The sequence below is a fragment of the Rhinatrema bivittatum genome, chromosome 6, assembly GCF_901001135.1.
Source record: "Rhinatrema bivittatum chromosome 6, aRhiBiv1.1, whole genome shotgun sequence".
NCBI lineage: Eukaryota > Metazoa > Chordata > Amphibia > Gymnophiona > Rhinatrematidae > Rhinatrema > Rhinatrema bivittatum.
The window spans coordinates 357188099-357208119 of NC_042620.1; the positions used below are offsets into that span (position 1 = coordinate 357188099).

At 47.0% G+C, this 20021-nt stretch overlaps 1 protein-coding gene across 1 annotated transcript in view; it reads right to left on the reverse strand.

Annotated features, from left to right (window-relative positions):
- The window catches only part of THOC2 (THO complex 2), a 780683-nt gene that overhangs the window by 317556 nt on the left and 443106 nt on the right, over positions 1-20021 (reverse strand). Inside the window, exon 20 of the mRNA XM_029607862.1 lies at positions 18328-18424. Within this exon, the coding sequence (XP_029463722.1) occupies positions 18328-18424 (97 nt within the window). The remainder of the gene's footprint in view (positions 1-18327; positions 18425-20021) is intronic.

The window sequence follows — 20021 nt, forward strand, 5'->3', positions numbered from 1 at the left end:
GCCCGCAAGTCCAGCATTGGTCGAAGTTCTCCTGACTTTTTTGGGATCAGAAAGTACCTGGAATAGAACCCCAGTCCTTGTTGGGAAAGAGGAATGGGTTCTTTAGCGTTGGACTGGAGGAGAAGAGATACCTCCCGCTCTAGAAGAACAGAGTGGTCGGTAAGTCTCCACGCTTGTAGAGGCAGAGAGTCCGCAGGAAGAGTTAGAAAGTTTAGATGGTAATCCTGTGCAATGATCGCTAGCACCCAATGATCTGTTGTGATATGATGCCATTTTTGTGTAAAGTGTCTTAGTCGACCTCCAACTGGTATGTTTGGTAGCGGGATTAGGCATCTGCTCTCTAATTGAAAGTCAAAACCCCAACGCAGGACCTGGTTGCGGAGCTGGTGTGGGTTTTTGCTTTCGAGGTTGGCGAGGCTGAGGCTTTTGATACGGCCTCGTTGACCTGGACTTGGTGTGTGGGGGATAATACTTCCGTGGACGGAAGAATGACTTTTTAGGCTCCTTCTTAAATGGTTGTTTAGAAGGGAAGTCAGAAGGAATCAATGAGAGCTGTTTAAGGGTCTCATGATGATCCTTTAATTCAGCAACTATTTGTTGAATTTGCTCACCAAACAAATTATCCCCTAAACAGGGCAGGTCGGAGAGCCTGTCCTGAACCTCCGGGCGAAGGTCAGAAGACTTAAGCCAAGCCCAGCGCCTTGCCGAGATGGCTGTAGCAGACAGTCTAGTGGAAGCATCGAATATGTCATAAGATGTTCGTATTTCATGCTTTCCAGCTTCAAACCCTTTAAGCACTAGGGTTTGAAGTTGTTGCTGGAATTGTTCTGGTAACGTATCTGAAAATTCTTGTATCTGCTTGAAAATGACCCTGTTATATTGGGTCATGTATAGCTGATAAGAAGCTATTTTAGAAATAAGCATGGCCCCTTGGTAAACTTTTCTGCCTATACTATCTAGGAACTTACTCTCCTTAGTGGGAGGTATGGATGAGTATGGCTTCATTCTTTTAGCTTTCTTTTGTGCTGACTCCACCACAACAGAGTGGTGGTCTAGCTGAGGTTTTTGAAAGCCAGGTGCTGACTGTACCAGGTAAGTAGAGTCAGCTTTTTTATTTACTGGAGCAACAGATCCAGGAGTTTCCCAATTCTTTTTTTAAAAGGTCCAGAAAAACCTGATGAATTGGAATGGAAGTGATGACTTTTGGGGCATCCAAAAATTGAAGTAATTCCATCATTTGGTGCCTGTCATCTTGCTCCGATTGAAGCTGAAAAGGGACCAATTCTGACATTTCCTTCACAAAATTTGTGAAAGAGAGGTCCTCGGGAGGAGAACGCTTTCTGCTTTCAGCAGGAGAGGGTGGTGAAGGTAAATCATCGGTATCCGAGGAAGAATTATCACCCCAGGTGTCATAAGGATCAGGTTGTTGACCTGTAGGACCCCGAGGGGGCTGGATACCTGAAGGACCCGGTTGAGGCTCCGAGAAACCCGAAGAAATCACCGGGGGCATCGAAAATGTCCTTGGAGGCATCGGTGCCGGCATCGAAGGCATCGAAGGAGCTGATGTACGTATCGCCCCGGAGGAATGTATCGGTGGCGAGGGACGACATGGCACCGATGGAACTACTCCCGAAGGAGGAATTCGATACAGTGTTTCCGTACCCGATGAATTTGGCATCGGGGAGCGCACCGGTGCTGTCGGTGACCCGAGTATTACCGGTGGAAGGGCGGTCACAAGCGCTTCCATCCGTACGAGCAGCGGTGCCAGCGCTGCTGGAATCGGGTCGATGACTGGTTCCACTCTCGGTGGCGGAGTCGGTGCCGAAGGAGTCTGGAACCGTTGCATCGCTTTATTGATGGCCTCCTGGACCAGCCGGTCCAGTTCTTTCCAGAGACATGGGGTAACAATACCCGGCTCCGCGGAAGAGGGAGGCTGAGGCTGAGCCGGAGGGACCACCGTCACTGGTGGAATCGCGGCTCTCAAACCCCGATGGGGTGAGGGTTGCCTCAATGTCTCAGAAACAGAAGTGGACGGTGCCGCTTCTGATCGAGACTTCTTCGGTGGTGGCTTGGACGGTAGCGAGGTCGAAGACTTCGATTCCTCGATGGTCCGAGACTTGCGATGTCGATGACGATGCTTCTCCCTCCGATCCCCACGATCCTCGGGGGAAGGGACGGGGGTCGATGGCCGTGGAGACGTCGATGGCAAACGGTCACCAGGAGGTTGCCGACGATGGAAGGACTTCGACGGTGCCGGTTCCGAGGACGTCGATGCAATGGACGGCGTCGGAGTGTGAGCATGGAAAAGGAGTCCCATCTTCTCCATTCTGGCTTTGCGACCTTTTGGTGTCATAAGGGCACATTTGGTGCAAGTCAGGACATCATGCTCACTTCCCAAACATAATACGCAGACTCTGTGAGGGTCTGTGATAGACATGGTGCGCGTACAATCCGGGCACCGACGGAACCCCGACGCCATGGCCATTGACCAAAAATTTAGCCGCGGGACTGTCGACGGCCAGCAGGCTGCGAAGGCAAAACTCGACGGTAGCCGGCGAAAAACGGCAAAAAACTTACCGACTTACGCGGACTAAATGTAGATAGAGAGGGGACCCCTGTGGGGCGTATTTAACTTCAAAGAAGTTTGAGAAGAATTTCCTGTCAGGAATGTGGTAAGAGCTCCTTCACCGCATGGCAGCTGCTGCGCGGAAAAAAGAAGACTGAAGGGGGACCCCTCCTGGCTGCAGGGTTAGTGCCGTGCTGGGCATGCCCAGTAGGGGCCAGTCAAAGTTCCAGAAACTTTGACAGAAGTTTTCCGTGGTTGAGCTCCATCCTCGATGTCACCCATTTGTGAGGACAACCATCCTGCTTGTCCTGTGAGAAATGGTATATCAATCAATCAATCAATGCGACAAATTTAGGAGTAATTATTAACACAGATCTATCTATGAAGCAACATATTTCTTTAGTAACTAAAAAATCTTTCTACAAACTGCAACTTCTAAAACGTCTTCAACCGCTAATCTTTCACTGTGATTTTCGTACTGTTCTTCAATCTCCTATTTTCTCTGGTCTTGACTATTGTAACGCTCTCTACTTAGGTCTCCCCGATAACACTATCCATCCATTACAATTAGCAGTGTGCATTAGTAACTGGTTAAGAGACAGGGAACAGAGGACTAAATGGTTAGTTTACAAATGGAGAAAGGTCATTAGTGGATACCACAGGGATCAGTACTGGGACTTGCGCTGTTTAACATTTATAAATGATTTGGAAAAGGGAACGAGCGACGTGATCAAATTTGCAAATAACACAAAATTATTCATAGTTATTAAAACAGCAGTGCATTGTGAAGAACTGCAGAAGGGCTTTGCAAGACTAGAAAAAGAGGCATCTGAATAGGAGACGAAATTTAAATGTGAATAAGAACAAAGTGATGCAGATAAACAAAAATAATTTCAAAGGAAAATTGGTTCTTAACTGATAATTTTTGTTCCTGTAGTACCACAGATCAGGCCAGACTCCTGGGTTTTGCCTCCACTCCAGTAGATGGAGACAGAGACGTTTTGACAGACTCTGCCCTATACCCTGAGGTGTCACCCACAGTCCGTCAGTATTACTCAGTCACAAAGCAGAATGGCACAAAACCAAATTAACTATATACAGTAACCTTAAACTGGATCACTAACCCCCAATGGGAACAGAACCCTTGAAGCACAGTAGATTAAACTGGTCTGCAGAATAAAACTAACAAATGCTGAAACGAGCGGACTCTCCATTATCTCTATGCCTTAATCGGGTGGGACTCTGGACTGCTCCGTGGTACCACAGGAACGAAAATTATCAGGTAAGAACCAATTTTCCTTTCCCTGTACATACCCGGATCAGTCCAGACTCCTGGGATGTACCAGAGCTATCTTACCTGAGTTGGGATCCAGAGAGGCCTGCTCGGAGCACTCCTTCCCCAAATCCCCCAGAACCCGAAGCCTGGACATCCAGTCTGTAATGCCTCACAAAGGTATGTAAAGATTTCCAAGTCACCGCTCTGCAAATCTCCTGTGGCGAAACCCGACATTCCGCCCAAGATGCCGCCTGCGAACGGGTAGAATGAGCATGTAGACCAACCAGTAAAGGTCTACCACGCAGCAAGTAGGCTGAACTTATGGTCTCTTTCAGCCAGCAGGATATCATGGTCTTAGATGCCATATTACCTCTTTTCTGACCACTCCACAGCACAAAGATGATCTGAAACACGAAAAACTGTTCATAATTTCCAAATAATGCAGCAAAGACTTGCAGACATCTAATTTCTTCAAGTCCCTATAAAGGTGATCCGATCGGTCCAGCTCCGAAAAGGACGGAACTTCCACCGATTGATTCAAATGGAACTCCTTGTATAGTACCACGCAGACAACAAAGAGCTGCCACTTGCACCTTCAAGGAACTACAGGATAATCCTTTGGCTAGTCTGGCTTGTAAGAAACCCAAAATATCAGACACGGACGCCCTGGTCGGAACCACCTTATGCTGTACACACCAGGATTAGAAGACCTGGTTCTACAAGCCATTATACTACCGAAATTGGACTACTGCAACTCACTCCTTCTCGGACTTCCCGGTAGCACCACTAAACCACTTCAGATGGTCATGAATGCTACAGCCAGAATTCTTACAAACACCAAAAAAAGGGATCATATCACCCCAATTCTCCAGCACCTACATTGGCTACCAATCAAATACAGAATTCAATTTAAAACCATTATGATGATACATAAGGCACTACATAACATCTCTCCTCTCAATTTAACTATCAACTTCAGCTACACACTTCTAAGAGACCGACTAGAAGTGCGTACAGAAATATGCTACTCACCCAGCCGGCGAAAACCTCCTTGAGGAAACGCGCACTATCCACAGCCAGCCCCACTCTCTGGAACTCGCTCCCTCCAGACCTTCGCCTCGAACCCTGCCATATAACATTCAAAAAGAAGCTAAAGACTTGGTTTTTCGCACAAGCTTTCCCGGAGAGCTAAGAACCAGTATAACACAATATCTGCGTAGACTCAGACCGACCATTACCTCATGTAAATAGTTACTGTTTATTTATTTCATTTCACTATCGCTATGTAACTAGATATGTTTTAACCACTGTAACCTCCTCCATTTTCCCCTGCCCCTTTGGTTTTTCTGTTAAAAATGTTTCGATGTAAACTGCCTCTCCGAGGCATCAGTTTTATTTCCATGTAAACCGGTGTGATATGTATATTATACAGGAACATCGGTATATAAAAACTAAAAATAAATAAATAAATAAATAAGACCTTCCAGACCCATACATAAGAAAGGGAAGTAGACATTTTGTGAGATCGCAACAGCATAGCCACCACTGCATCCGAATAACCTTTGTCCTTCAAGCGCTGCCTCTCAAAAGCCAGACCGCTAGACAGAAGCGATCTGCCCGGTCAAAACAAACGGGACCTTGATGTAGAAGGTTTGGGAATGCCTGAAACCGCAGTGGACCCTCCACCGCCAGGTTGACCAAATCCGCAAACTACGGACGCCACGGCCATTCCGGTGCTACAAGGATTACCTCTGTCGGGTGCAGTTCTACTCGGAGTATTTTGCCGATCAGAGGCAAAGGTGGAAATACATAAAGCAGGACGTCTGAGGGCCAGGGAAGAACTAGAGCATAGACTCCTTCCGCCCCGTCTCTCTTCGGCGACTGAAGAAGCGGGTGGCCTTGGCATTCCTGGACGTCGCCATCAGATCCATACTGGATGTGCCCCACCTGGCACAGATGGCCTGAAAAGCCACCTCAGTGAGTTCCCCTTCTCCTGGATCGAGACGGTGACAACTGAGGAAATTCGCGTGAATGTTGTCGACCCTGGCTATGTGGGATGCCGCGATACTGACTAGGTGGAGCTCCGCCAGGCGATTAGCTGTCGCTCTTCCGCCGCTACAGATTGACTCTTGGTCCCTCCTTGGTGATTGATGTATGCCACCGTGGTCACATTGTCGGATAGAATCCTGACTTCCCGCGGAGGAGCAGAAGGAAGGACTGCAACCCTAAGCGTACCGCTCTGGTCTCCAGGCGATTGATCGACCACCAAGATTCTTCCAGAGACCATTGCCCCTGAACAGACTTCCTAATACATACAGTTCCCCACCTGAAGAAGCTGGCATCCGTGGTAATCACCATCCATTCGGGAATTACCAGGAGGGTTCCGCAGTTCAAGTTGTCTCGGCAAAGCCACCAATACAGGCTGGACTTTGCGGAATCGATCAGCGGCAGATGAAACTGTTCGGACACTGGGTTCCACCGAGAAAGCAAAGCTGCCTGTAAGGAGCACATATGAGCAAAGGCCCAGGGAACCAATTCTAGAGTAGATGTCATGGACCCCAGGACCCGCAAGTAATCCCAGACTCGCGGAAGCTGTTTGGACAACAAGCTCTGAACTTGACCTTGAAGCTTGGCAATCTGTTCTGCTGTGAGAAATACTCTGCCCTGCTGATTGTCGAACAGCGCCCCCAGATACTCCAAACACTGCGAGGGAATCAAATGACTCTTGGCAAAGCTGACCACCCATCCTAGCTCTTTCAACAACTGAAGCACATGGTGGACCGCTGTCCAACAATGCTCTTCTGATTTTTGCCCGAATCAGCCAGTCGTCCAAGTACAGATGTACTAATAATCCTTCCCTCCGCAGTTGTGCTGCCACCACCACCATTATCTTGGTGAACGTCCGAGGCGCAGTCACCAGGCCGAAAGGCAAAGCTTGGAACTGATAATGATGTCCGAGGATGGAAAACCTCAGGAGCTTTTGGTGGTCGGCCTGGATCCCAATTTGCAAATATGCCTCCGTCAGATCTAGGGAAGCTAGAAACTCCCCCGTCCATACCGAGGCAATGACTGAACGCAAAGTCTCCACGCGGAACCGGGGGATCCGAAGACATCTGTTTATGCGCTTTAAATCGAGAATGGGCCGGAACGAGCCCTCTTTTTGCGCATCCGGCGCTGAAGCCCGTCGGGGCAAGGCCCTAACTAAACGCATAGCACTCGCCTCCGGGGCTCCAGCGCCGGCCACGCAACCGGCCCCTCCACTCCGCCCCCTCCCAGACGCAGCAGCAGCCGATTGGACCTACTTACCTCCACGTCAGCGGTAAGCGGGGGCTTTAAATTCTGAGATGCACCTCTCGGCGTCGCGCGCCTAAGGAGCGCGACAAAGGGGCTGGCCCCTTTGTGCGCCCCTTCGTGCACCCCTGAGACACAACTCCTAACTACATAGAGCACATATTGCAACACTTAATCAAACAAAGAACAATTACTTCACCCCATTACATCACCATCTCTCTCACTACCACCGGAACTATCACAGCCAACAACACTCAACCAAACTCTTGCCAGCTCTCATATCATCACACTTTCCTCATCCGCACAATCTACAAGCAAACAGCAACTGAAAACGTCACCAGCTTAAATCCTCTGCTACTCTCCTTGACTATTCCCACCAGCGCATTATCATAAGGGCCCCACATCCTTCACTTCAAGCATTCTTCCCCACAACTCCTGCACCCTGAATTCGTCCAACCTCTCCAGCATCCAGCATTCAACCAGGCACCCCAGCATCCAGCATTCGTCCAGGCACTCCAGCATTCGACCAGGCACTACTGCACCCAGCATTCGTCCAGACACTCCTGCACCCAGCATTCGTCCAGACACTCCTGCACCCAGCATTCGTCCAGACACTCCTGCACCCAGCATTCGACCAGGCACCCCAGCGTCCAGGCACTCCAGCATCCAGCATTCGACCAGGCACTCCAGCGTCCAGGCATTCCAGCATCCAGCATTCGACCAGGCACCCCAGCATCCAGCATTCGTCCAGGCACTCCAGCATTCGACCAGGCACTCCAGCATTCGACCAGGCACTCCAGCATTCGACCAGGCACTCCAGCATTCGACCAGGCACTCCAGCATTCGACCAGGCACTCCAGCATTCGACCAGGCACTCCTGCACCCAGCATTCGTCCAGACACTCCAGCATTCAACCAGGCACTCCTGCACCCAGCATTCGTCCAGACACTCCAGCATTCAACCAGGCACTCCTGCACCCAGCATTCGTCCAGACACTCCAGCATTTGACCAGGCACTCCTGCACCCAGCATTCGACCAGGCACCCCAGCGTCCAGGCAGCCCAGCATCCAGCATTCGACCAGGCACCCCAGCATCCAGCATTCGTCCAGGCACTCCAGCATTCGACCAGGCACTCCTGCACCCAGCATTCGTCCAGACACTCCAGCATTCGACCAGGCACTCCTGCACCCAGCATTCGACCAGGCACCCCAGCGTCCAGGCACTCCAGCATCCAGCATTAGACCAGACACTCCAGCATCCAGCATTTTAGAAGGCTGAGCCCTCTCTTCGGGCATGGTTGCTTGACGTGACCTCAGTGTAAGACCCATACCAAGAAGTCCTCCCGCTTCAGGACACCACTAGCCTAGAACTCCCCCCTGTCTACTGGATACTTCCTACGGGCTACACACCCGCTCCTTTTCCCATCATGCACACCCTAACCATCCCCATCATCCACAACCAAAGGTGGAGAGCACCTAAGCTCCCCACCACACCACTCCACCAAAACCGCCAACAGAGACTCAGGCCCATCATGCTGACACCCATCACCCAATGCCTTGGCCTGGCTCTGTTTTCAATCACACTGTTTAATGCGCAATCCATATCCAAGAAAACGCACATACTCAATGACTTCCTATCCGACTCTAAACCAGATATCTGTGCCATCACAGAAACCTGGTTAAAACCAACTGACACAACCCTAATCAACCAGCTTCCTATCCAGACCTACGACATACTGTCCATACCCAGACGCAAAAAAAGAGGAGGCGGCCTCCTCTTAGCAACAAAAAAATCGCTAGGTCTGACATTGCAGACATCCAATACTATAGCAAATATGGAATTCGCTTTATTCAACTCTAAACATCTGACTATCGCGCTAATCTACGCTCCACCCGGTCTTTTGGAATCCGACCCTTCCCCAATCATAGAACTAACAGCAAAACACTTAAATTCAGGAAAACCGGCCATCTTGATGGGAGACTTCAACCTCCACATGGATGTCCAACCTCATTCCTCCAACTGCAAAACTCTTCTCTCCTCCCTCAACCATATGGGTTTCAGACAAATTGTGACAGAACCCACCCACAAAGCTGGTCATACTTTAGACCTGATCTTTATAAACGATGGTCTTTCATCCCACTCCACCCCAACCTGCCTTGCGGTTCCTTGGACTGACCACCTAGTAATTTCCTCAATGTTAAAGATCCTTGAGCCTCTTCCCCAAACAACTCAATCACCATCTCAGTCAGGAAACAGTGCTCAGGAGATCACCTAAGCAAACACCTAGCCAAAGAACTAATGAATCTGGACCTCACTGACGCCAATTCAGCAACCTCATCATGGAGCAACATCACCAACAAGGTTGCAGATCAAGTGTGTCCCATGACAACAAAGTCTATCAACCCGGACAAAGACAACAGGAAACCTTGGTTCACCACAGAGCTGAAGACTCGTAAACACGAGCTTAGAAGCAAGGAAAACCAATGGCGTAAAAGCCCATCTACAACAACCCTCCTCAACTACAAATCATGCCTCAACACCTACAGAAACGAAATCAACAAAACAAAAAGAGAATTCTTCTCCAAAAAGATACACCACTTCTCATTTGACTCAAGAGCCCTCTTCTCTTATGTCTCAGCCCTCACTAAACCTCCTGGACCAAACATCCCAGATGAACAAGCTCTTAAAAAAGCCAGTGAACTAGCCGATTTTTTCGACAACAAAATCACCGCACTCATAGCCCCCCTCAAAGGGCCTATGCCGCACACAAGCCACGCAAGCAACCACAGCCCGCAATCAGCTACAGCAACCGCTCGTCAAACCAACACATACACAGCAGCGCTCGAAACTCTTGAACCCACGTCCACCCTAGAAATAGCGAATATCCTTAGGAAGATAAAACCGTCCTCTCACCCCTTAGACCATATACCATCAAACCTGCTGAGTTCAATCCCTGACATCATTACCAAGCCAGTTGCAGATATCATTAACTGCTCCCTCGCCCAAGGCCAAGTTCCTGACCAACTCAAGTTAGCATTGCTCAAACCTCTCCTCAAAAAACCCAACCTTCCCACCACAGATCCGGCTAACTACAGACCTATAGCTAACCTCCCTATGCTAGATAAAATTATGGAGAAAATTGTCAGACAACTTTCTGAATTCCTTGACGACAACAATATCCTCACCACTAACCAATATGGATTCCGGAAGAAAAAGAGCACCGAATCTTTATTAACCACACTAACGGACACCATTATCTTCAATCTCGAAAAAGGCCAACCTTGTCTCCTCGCGCTTCTGGATCTTTCCTCAGCGTTCGACACCGTGAACCACTCTAGCCTACTACAACGACTAACAGACATCGGCATCACAGGAACAGCTTTCAACTGGTTTAAGTCCTTCCTAGAGAACAGAACATACAAAAGATAAACAACAAGGAATCTCACCCCATCCAAGCCATGATGGGGGTACCACAAGGATCATCACTCTCCCCCACCCTCTTCAACATTTACCTTCTCCCACTCTGTCATCTACTTACTAACCTCAAGCTCACCCATTTCTTATACGCGGATGACATACAAATTCTCATCCCTATCACGGAGACTATACACAAAACCATGGACTACTGGAAAAAATGCCTCTCATCCATCAACGATCTTCTAACCAGCCTCAACCTGGTTCTAAACACCAACAAAACGGAAATCCTCATAATAGCACCGGATCAATCTGCCCCGCAAACATCCAGCAACTCTCCAGACACCTCAGGATATGCCACCGCACCACAAGTCAGAGATCTGGGAGTACTACTAGACAACAGACTCAGCCTCAATAAATTCATAAATAACACTACAAAAGAATGCTTCTTTAAATTACAAGTGCTAAAGAAACTAAAGCCCCTTCTACTCTATAGGGATTTCCGCACAGTACTCCAAGCCATCATTCTCCCTAAACTAGATTACTGCAATTCACTCCTGCAGGGCCTTCCCGCATACACCACCAAACCTCTCCAGATGGTACTGAATGCCACTGCAAGGATACTTACCAACGCCAAAAAAAGGGACCATATCACCCCGATCCTCCAGCATCTCCATTGGCTGCCCATCAAAATAAAGCGAATTCCAAAAATAAAGCGAAATTCCAAAATAAAGCGAATTCCAAAAGGATATTGTTGTCGTCAAGGAATTCAGAAAGTTGTCTGACAATTTTCTCCATAATTTTAGCTAGCATAGGGAGGTTAGCTATAGGTCTGTAGTTAGCCGGATCTGTGGTGGGAAGGTTGGGTTTTTTGAGGAGAGGTTTGAGCAATGCTAACTTGAGTTGGTCAGGAACTTGGCCTTGGGCGAGGGAGCAGTTAATGATATCTGCAACTGGCTTGGCAATGATGTCAGGGATTGAACTCAGCAGGTTTGATGGTATATGGTCTAAGGGGTGAGAGGACGGTTTTATCTTCCTAAGGATATTCGCTATTTCTAGGGTGGACGTGGGTTCAAGAGTTTCGAGCGCTGCTGTGTATGTGTTGGTTTGACGAGCGGTTGCTGTAGCTGATTGCGGGCTGTGGTTGCTTGCGTGGCTTGTGTGCGGCATAGGCCCTTTGAGGGGGGCTATGAGTGCGGTGATTTTGTTGTCGAAAAAGTCGGCTAGTTCACTGGCTTTTTTAAGAGCTTGTTCATCTGGGATGTTTGGTCCAGGAGGTTTAGTGAGGGCTGAGACATAAGAGAAGAGGGCTCTTGAGTCAAATGAGAAGTGGTGTATCTTTTTGGAGAAGAATTCTCTTTTTGTTTTGTTGATTTCGTTTCTGTAGGTGTTGAGGCATGATTTGTAGTTGAGGAGGGTTGTTGTAGATGGGCTTTTACGCCATTGGTTTTCCTTGCTTCTAAGCTCGTGTTTACGAGTCTTCAGCTCTGTGGTGAACCAAGGTTTCCTGTTGTCTTTGTCCGGGTTGATAGACTTTGTTGTCATGGGACACACTTGATCTGCAACCTTGTTGGTGATGTTGCTCCATGATGAGGTTGCTGAATTGGCGTCAGTGAGGTCCAAATTCATTAGTTCTTTGGCTAGGTGTTTGCTTAGGTGATCTCCTGAGCACTGTTTCCTGACTGAGATGGTGATTGTTTGAGTTGTTTGGGGAAGAGGCTCAAGGATCTTTAACATTGAGGAAATTACTAGGTGGTCAGTCCAAGGAACCGCAAGGCAGGTTGGGGTGGAGTGGGATGAAAGACCTTCGTTTATAAAGATCAGGTCTAAAGTATGACCAGCTTTGTGGGTGGGTTCTGTCACAATTTGTCTGAAACCCATATGGTTGAGGGAGGAGAGAAGAGTTTTGCAGTTGGAGGAATGAGGTTGGACATCCACGTGGAGGTTGAAGTCTCCCATCAAGATGGCCGGTTTTCCTGAATTTAAGTGTTTTGCTGTTAGTTCTATGATTGGGGAAGGGTCGGATTCCAAAAGACCGGGTGGAGCGTAGATTAGCACGATAGTCAGATGTTTAGAGTTGAATAAAGCGAATTCCATATTTGCTATAGTATTGGATGTCTGCAATGTCAGACCTAGCGATTTTTTTGTTGCTAAGAGGAGGCCGCCTCCTCTTTTTTTGCGTCTGGGTATGGACAGTATGTCGTAGGTCTGGATAGGAAGCTGGTTGATTAGGGTTGTGTCAGCTGGTTTTAACCAGGTTTCTGTGATGGCACAGATATCTGGTTTAGAGTCGGATAGGAAGTCATTGAGTATGTGCGTTTTCTTGGATATGGATTGCGCATTAAAATAAAGCGAATTCCAAAAATAAAGCGAAATTCCAAAATAAAGCGAATTCCAAAATAAAGCGAATTCCAAAATAAAGCGAATTCCATATTTGCTATAGTATTGGATGTCTGCAATGTCAGACCTAGCGATTACTTGTATAACTTCCATATTATTCGTATGTTATTGTTTTTGTTATTATTGTTATTTCTACTATTCCTATTATAATCATGTGACAAATGTAAAGCCTGTTGCTAAGTTCTGTTCTCTGTAAACCGATGAGATGTTCCCAACGTTCGTCGGTATATAAAAGATATTAAATAAATAAATAAATAAATAAATACAGGATTCAGTTCAAAACCTGCATGATGATTCATAAGGCCCTACATAACATCTCTCCACTCAACTTAACCTTCCAGCTTCAACTACACTCCTCTAAAAAACCAACCAGAAGGGCATACCAGAACAGAATGATCACCCAACCTGCAAAATCTACCCTGAGGAAACGCGCTCTATCTACAGCGGGCCCGTCTCTCTGGAACTCCCTACCACCGGACCTCCGCCTTGAGCCGTGCCATACTACTTTTAAAGTGAAACTCAAGACTTGGCTCTTCCGTCAAGCTTTCCCAGAGAGCTAAAAGCAAGAAGAACAACAACCATCCTTGCCTTACAGCAATAATCTAATGTTTATATTGCTTCAGTTATATGTTTCCAAGTTGTGTTCTAAGTTTATCTTAGTTGTTCTAAGTTGATCTTAGTTGTTTTCCCAATAGATTGTACTTTATTATATATTATCCGTTCATTATTTCGATATGTTCCATGTAAACCGCCTCCCCGGCAATAGTTATCTCTGTTAAATGTGAACCGGAGTGATATGTATTGTATACAGGAACTTCCGGTATATAAAAAACAAAAATAAATAAATAAATAAATAAATAAATGAATGAATGAATGAATGGAGTTCCGGCCCTTCCGCTGTTCCGTTGGCAGAACCGGTACAATTGCGCCGAGGTCGAGAAGATGCTGCAATGTTCTTTTACCGCCCGATGCTTTTCCGCATAACCGCACGGAGAGACCAGAAACCGAGGCTGGAGACGGCGTGCAAAATCTAAAGCGTAGCCTTGACTTATCACTGAGAGGACCCATTGGTCCGATGTGAGTTTGGTCCACTCCTCGTAAATCAGGGACAGTCTGCCTCCTATCAGCGGAACCGAGGAATGGACCGGCCGCACATCATTGCTGAGGCTTGCCTCCCTGTGCTCTGGGTACCGCCAGGCATACGGAAACGCCTCCCTCGAAAGGACAGCGACCAAGACTGTTGCCTGTTAGGATTTTGTCTAAAGGAGGAAGTAGTCAACCGTGAAGTCCGAGGCCTCTGACTCCCCCGGTTATGAGACTGAGAAGAAAAAGAACCCCTTGTCCTGGGGTCTATCTTCCGGAAGCCTGTGAACTTTATTCTCCCCCAAGGATTGAATCAAATCTTCCAGGTCCTTGCTAAACAGCAACTTGCCCTTAAAAGGCAAAGAACCTAACTGGGCCTTGGAAGAAACGTCCGCCGACCAGTTTTTCTACCAAAGCAGGTGACACGCCGAGACAGCCGAAACTATGGATCTGGCCGACGTCCTCAACAAGTCATAAAAGACATCAGCACTGTACGCAATTACAGCCTCAAGGTGACCTGCCTGAAGACCCTCTTCCTACGATAGCGCTTCATTGGCCTTTAGCTGCTGAAATATCGAAGGCCAGCCGTCAAGGCAAAATTACTACACATCGCTGCTCGGATCCCCAGAGCAGACACTTCAAAAATCTTCTTCAGCTTGAGTTCCAGCTTCCGGTCCTGCAGATCCTTAAGGGCCGTGGAACCTGTAACTGGGATAGTGGTCTTTTTTGTGAACGCTGACACCGCTGCATCCACTTTGGGAACCCTTAGGAGATCCAAAGCCTCCTCCGGTAAAGGGTATAGTTTATCCATCGCTTTGGCGACTTTCAATCCCATATCTTGAGTGTCTCACTCACGAAACAGGAGGTCCATAACAGAAAAATGGAAGGGAAAAGAAGGACCACCTCTCAGGCCCAACAACACTGGATCCGTTGATCCTAATCTGGACTCTTCCTGTGAAGCTTCGATCCCTAGTTCCCCCAAAATGGCGGGAATAAGTGGCCCAAGCTCATCTCTCCTGAAAAGACGAACCACCTTGAGATCGTCTCCCTCTGTACCATGCGCCTCACGGAGAGTCCCCTTCTGCGGGTCCCCATCCCCTTCGACCCCCCCTTGGGGGCTGGGATGGGGTGTCTTATAATTCATGGCTGTGTCGTCTGAAGATATGTCCTGATCGCTCTGCAACGCCCCAGATCACAATGGACACTTAGCTGTAGGAACCCCCACAGTCTCCTCAGCTCTAAGCCCCCACAGCAGCCTTGCCCACAGAACTTTTTCTACTATTCCTCCTGGCCTTAAAGGTCTTGTGTAGAAAAAGAATAAAATCAGAGGAGGAGGAAGAGGAGGAATCCAAATCATCTGTGGGGTCCACCGTCGGGCTAGGAGGGTCAGGACACACAACAGCAGTCTGCCCCAAAGGCCCTTTAGCAGCCAGAGCCAGGTGCTGTGGGAAAGAGGGGGCGGGAGCATCTCCTTCCCTGCATCGATTCTCGCTGCTAAAGCCCTAGGACCTAAGGATGGCGCCCGTTCCCGCGCTCAGCGGGAACAGGAGAGAAAATGGAGGCGGCAGGTCTCCGAACTTGTGGGTAGAAAAAGTAACCCGAAGAACCAACCCCCCAGCCGCCGCGGAGGTTCCCTCCCCGCCGGGCAAACAGCCCGAGCAGAAGCCGTCCCGGGAGAGTCACGCGCGTGGCAGGTCGACAGTCTCGGAATGCCCCGGCACCAAACGAGCAGGGAAACTTAAAAGAAAAAAAACGCAGCGCTAAGCAAGCCCCCGTCAGCAGTGAGAGAAGGGAGAGTGAAATCACTATAAAATATTCCCCGGTTCAGCTCTACACTAACCCGATCATCTCTTACATTTTTTTTTTTTTTGTATAACTTTAAACCTGCCGCTTCTGGGTCCTGGTCCCCCTGGGGTGAGTGATCCGGGCTCTCCGGTATCACCCCAGGTGCTGCTGTTGATTGGCAATAGGGTCCTCAACCCCCAGCCGCAGCTGCCTCTGAAACCAGGGGGGATGGTCCCCTCAGGACCTGGCAACCCCCTGGGAGGCTGAAGGGTCTGCAACACAGTACCCTAAGTCTTTGTTCAAGAAACCAAAAACTTTCCTTTCATTTTTTTTTTTTTGGAAAACCCATCTGCCTACACACCAAAAAAAACCCCAATCTAAGTAACTCATACATGCTGTGAGTTTTGAACCTCCACCATCTGCTGGAGACAGAGAAATACTGAAGGTCTGTGGGAGGCACCTCAGGGTATAGAGCAGAGTCTATCAAAAACTTCTCTGTCTCCATCTGCTGGAGGGGAGACAAAACCCAGGAGTCTGGACTGATCTGGGTACGTACAGGGAACTATAGTTTCACAATGCTAGATTCTGTGTTAGGAGTCACCAACTAGGAAAAGGATCTTGAAGTCCTTATGGACACTATACTGAAATCCTTAGTTCAGTGTGTGGTAGCAACAGGGATAAAAGCAAATAGAATATTAGAAATAATCTAAAAAGGAATGATCAACAAAAAACATTGAGTATATCACCACCTCTGTATTGATCCATGGAGTGACCACAATCTTAAGTAGTGTGTGCAGTTCTGGTCATCCCATCTTTAAAATGATGCACAGAAACTAAAACAAGCAGCATAGTAAAGGGCAACAAAAATGATAAAAAGGATGGAACAGCTCCACTATAAGAGGCTACGAAGAGATGCTGCGAAGATATTTTCTTGAGAACGTGAAAGCTTCCAAAAATTTGCTTTGCCCAGTCTCGAAAGCGTATTATTTACCAGTTTTTCCTAAGGATCCACAGATGAAAGATAAAGGCCAAATTTTCAAAGCCCTATGCGTGTAAAAACCAGGATTTGTGAGCACAGTGCACATTTCATAATGGGCCCGGTCCCGCACGTAAACCCCGGTATGTGCATAAGTGTCGGCCCTGAAAAAGGGGGAGGCCAGAGGCGTGGTCTGGGTGGGGTGGGGCGGGGCAGGGTGGGACAGAGGTCGGCCGGGACAGCGGCCATTAGCTGCTGTTCCGGGGAAACGTGCGCCAGCAGCCACGCATAACTTGCTTCTGTTCTGGCGGAGCATTAATTAAATAAAAAATTTAGGGAAAGGTAGATTAGGTTTAGGGGGTAGAGAGGAGAGGGGAAAGAGGAGGAAGTATAGGTATTGGGGCAGCGAACTGGGGAAGGTCCTAGTGCGTCGCCACACATTTTATGATAATTTGGGCCATTCACTGAATAGTTTGGAAGATTGTATGAGGAATGTAGAAATGGAGGTAAAGAAAAATCATGAGGAATGTGAGATCATAAAAAAGGAAGTTAATATAACAAAAGATGTTAAGTATTCTATTATAAAGAAAAATTAAAGAATGAAATTGAAAATGGTGTCAATGGAAAATCAGGCTCGGGTAAAAATTATTCGTCTTATAAATTTTCCTAAAGACCCCTTAACTACACCAAGGGATATGTGGAAGAGATACCTTCTAGAAAGTCTTAAAATACCTGAACAGACTTTGCCCTTAATCTCAAGGATTAACTACATCTCTTCCCTAAAAAGGGGTAATGAGGAGCTTCGTGGGGGTCAGATTTGTTCAATTCTAGAACAACAATTGGACGTTACAAACATCATTGAAACAACGATGAGGAAGCAGGTCACTCTGGCTACGCTTATTGTATCATTCCTGTTGGAGTCAGATAAAGAATGGATATTTAAAAGGTTCATTCATTTTTGTTCTGAAAGTTTTCTGGGTCTGAAAGTTAAAGTTTTTCCGGTCTTGGCAAAACAAACAAAAAAAGAGGAAACAATTTCTTATTTTAAAACCTAAGGTGTTAGAAATGGGGGCTGCATTCTTTCTTAAATTTTCAAGTGACTTATAAAGTATCAAAATGCCTCATATACTTTCTATAATCCTTCACAGCTTTCCTCTTTGTGAAAAATTTTCCCCAGTAGATAGTCCATCCCCCCATTGTTTGAAAAATCTTTAAGCACTTGAATACTGCTTAAAAAGTATGTGTCTCGTAGTAACCAGCTTATTTCCTTGTATTTAGTTGTTATTTTTCCATGACGTAGTGTATTGGATCTCCATTTTGAGGACTGAATACATTGACTTAATTTGTATTTCCTGATTTTTTCCAACTGTAAAAGTACTTTGGTAGTTATGTTTTTCCATTCTAGTGAGGAATTTCTTGAATATGTAATGGAAATTTATAAATAAAGAATTTATTTAAAAAAAAAAAAATAAATAAAATAAAATAAAATGTAAAAAATGTTGCACTAATATTTTCACTTAAATTTTACATAAATACCTTTTCCCTGCCTTGAGCTGATTTACCACATATTGAAGAACACCAGCAAGTTCAATGGGGTATTTTCGAAACACTGCGCCACAGAAGCTAGCCAGGCCTAGGATAAATAGGAAATTTAAAAAAAAAAAAGAAAAAAAATCAAGAAAAAGTTGTATTTTATCATTGAAATAAGACAATCAGTTTATGCTTAGCTTTCTAATACAAACAAGAATAAAAACACACTGCACTCTACAATTGCTGGTGTAAACAAAAAAGATAGATGCCAGATGTCCTTTTTATTGTTTATTATGGTGGAGACTTATTAAAATGCCAAACTCTGGCCAAAGTTTCGCCAGTATGCAAGTGGCTGCCTCAGGGGCTACAACTTTCAGTTCAGGAATCAAGCACAGATTGATCACTTGTGAGTCATATTTGACACACACTAATGACCAGTGATGCATCAGCATTAGGTGCCTGTCATTTGTGCCAAGTCTGGATGTGCTATCTCCACTCTTGAAGTTGTAGCCCCTGAGGCAGCCACTTGCACAGTGGCGAAACTTTGGCCAGAGTCGGGCAATTTAATATGTCTCCACCATAATAAACAGTAAAAAGGACATCCAGCATCCATCTTTTTTGTTTACACCACAACGGCTTTCATAGATCGCCTCCCTTCTTGTTTTTTTGCTCTACAATTGCTGGGCCATAATACTTTCCCTGTTTTCAAACACTACACAGGAGTTAGCAAATGTTGCTTACCTGATGTAACAGGTGTTCTCACAGGACAGCAGGATGTTAGTCCTCACAAATGGGTGACATCGAGGATGGAGCCCACCACGGAAAACTTCTGTCAAAGTTTAAACAGAACTTTGACTGGCCCCTACTGGGCATGCCCAGCAAGGCACTGACCCTGCAGCCAGCAGGGGTCTCCCTTCAGTCTGATTTTCAAAGCTACAGGCAGTGCCTAGAAAGTAAAAATAAAACGAACCCAACACCGCGGGGAGGCGGGCGGGTTTCGTGAGGACTAACATCCTGCTGTCCTGTGAGAACACCTGTTACATCAGGTAAGCAACATTTGCTTTCTCACAGGACAAGCAGGATGGTTGTCCTCACAAATGGGTGAGTACCGAGCTGAGGATGTCCCGACCTGCACCAAATGTACCCAACGGTGTGCAGCAGGCACAACAACTGAGGAGAAATTTGGGAAAGGGCATCCGCACCCTACCGGGTAGGTGGAAGGGTGTTGGTACATCAGGTTGGAAAAAGGTTACGCAAGACAGACTGGCCGAAGATGGAGTCCTGTCTTCCAGCCTTGTCCAAACAATAATGGGCTGCAAAAGTATGGAGAGAACTCCAGGTTGCAGCTTTGCAGATGTCAGGAAGCGGCACCGATCGAAGGTGTGCCACTGACGTCGCCATGGCCCTCACAGAGTGTGCTTTAACACGGTCTTGAAAAGGAATGCCAGCTTGCTCATAGCAAAAAGAAATGCAGTCCGCCAACCAGGAAGAAAGAGCCTGCTTACCCACAGGTTGTCCCAACTTATTAGGATGGAAAGAGACGAATAATTGAGTGCTCTTCCTGTGGGAAACTGTACGGTCTAGGTAAAAAGCTAGAGCCCGTTTACAGTCTAGAGTATGCAGGGTCTGCTCTCCAGAGTTTGAGTGATGCCTGGGAAAAAAGATAGGTAGTACGATAGATTGATTGATATGAAACTCCG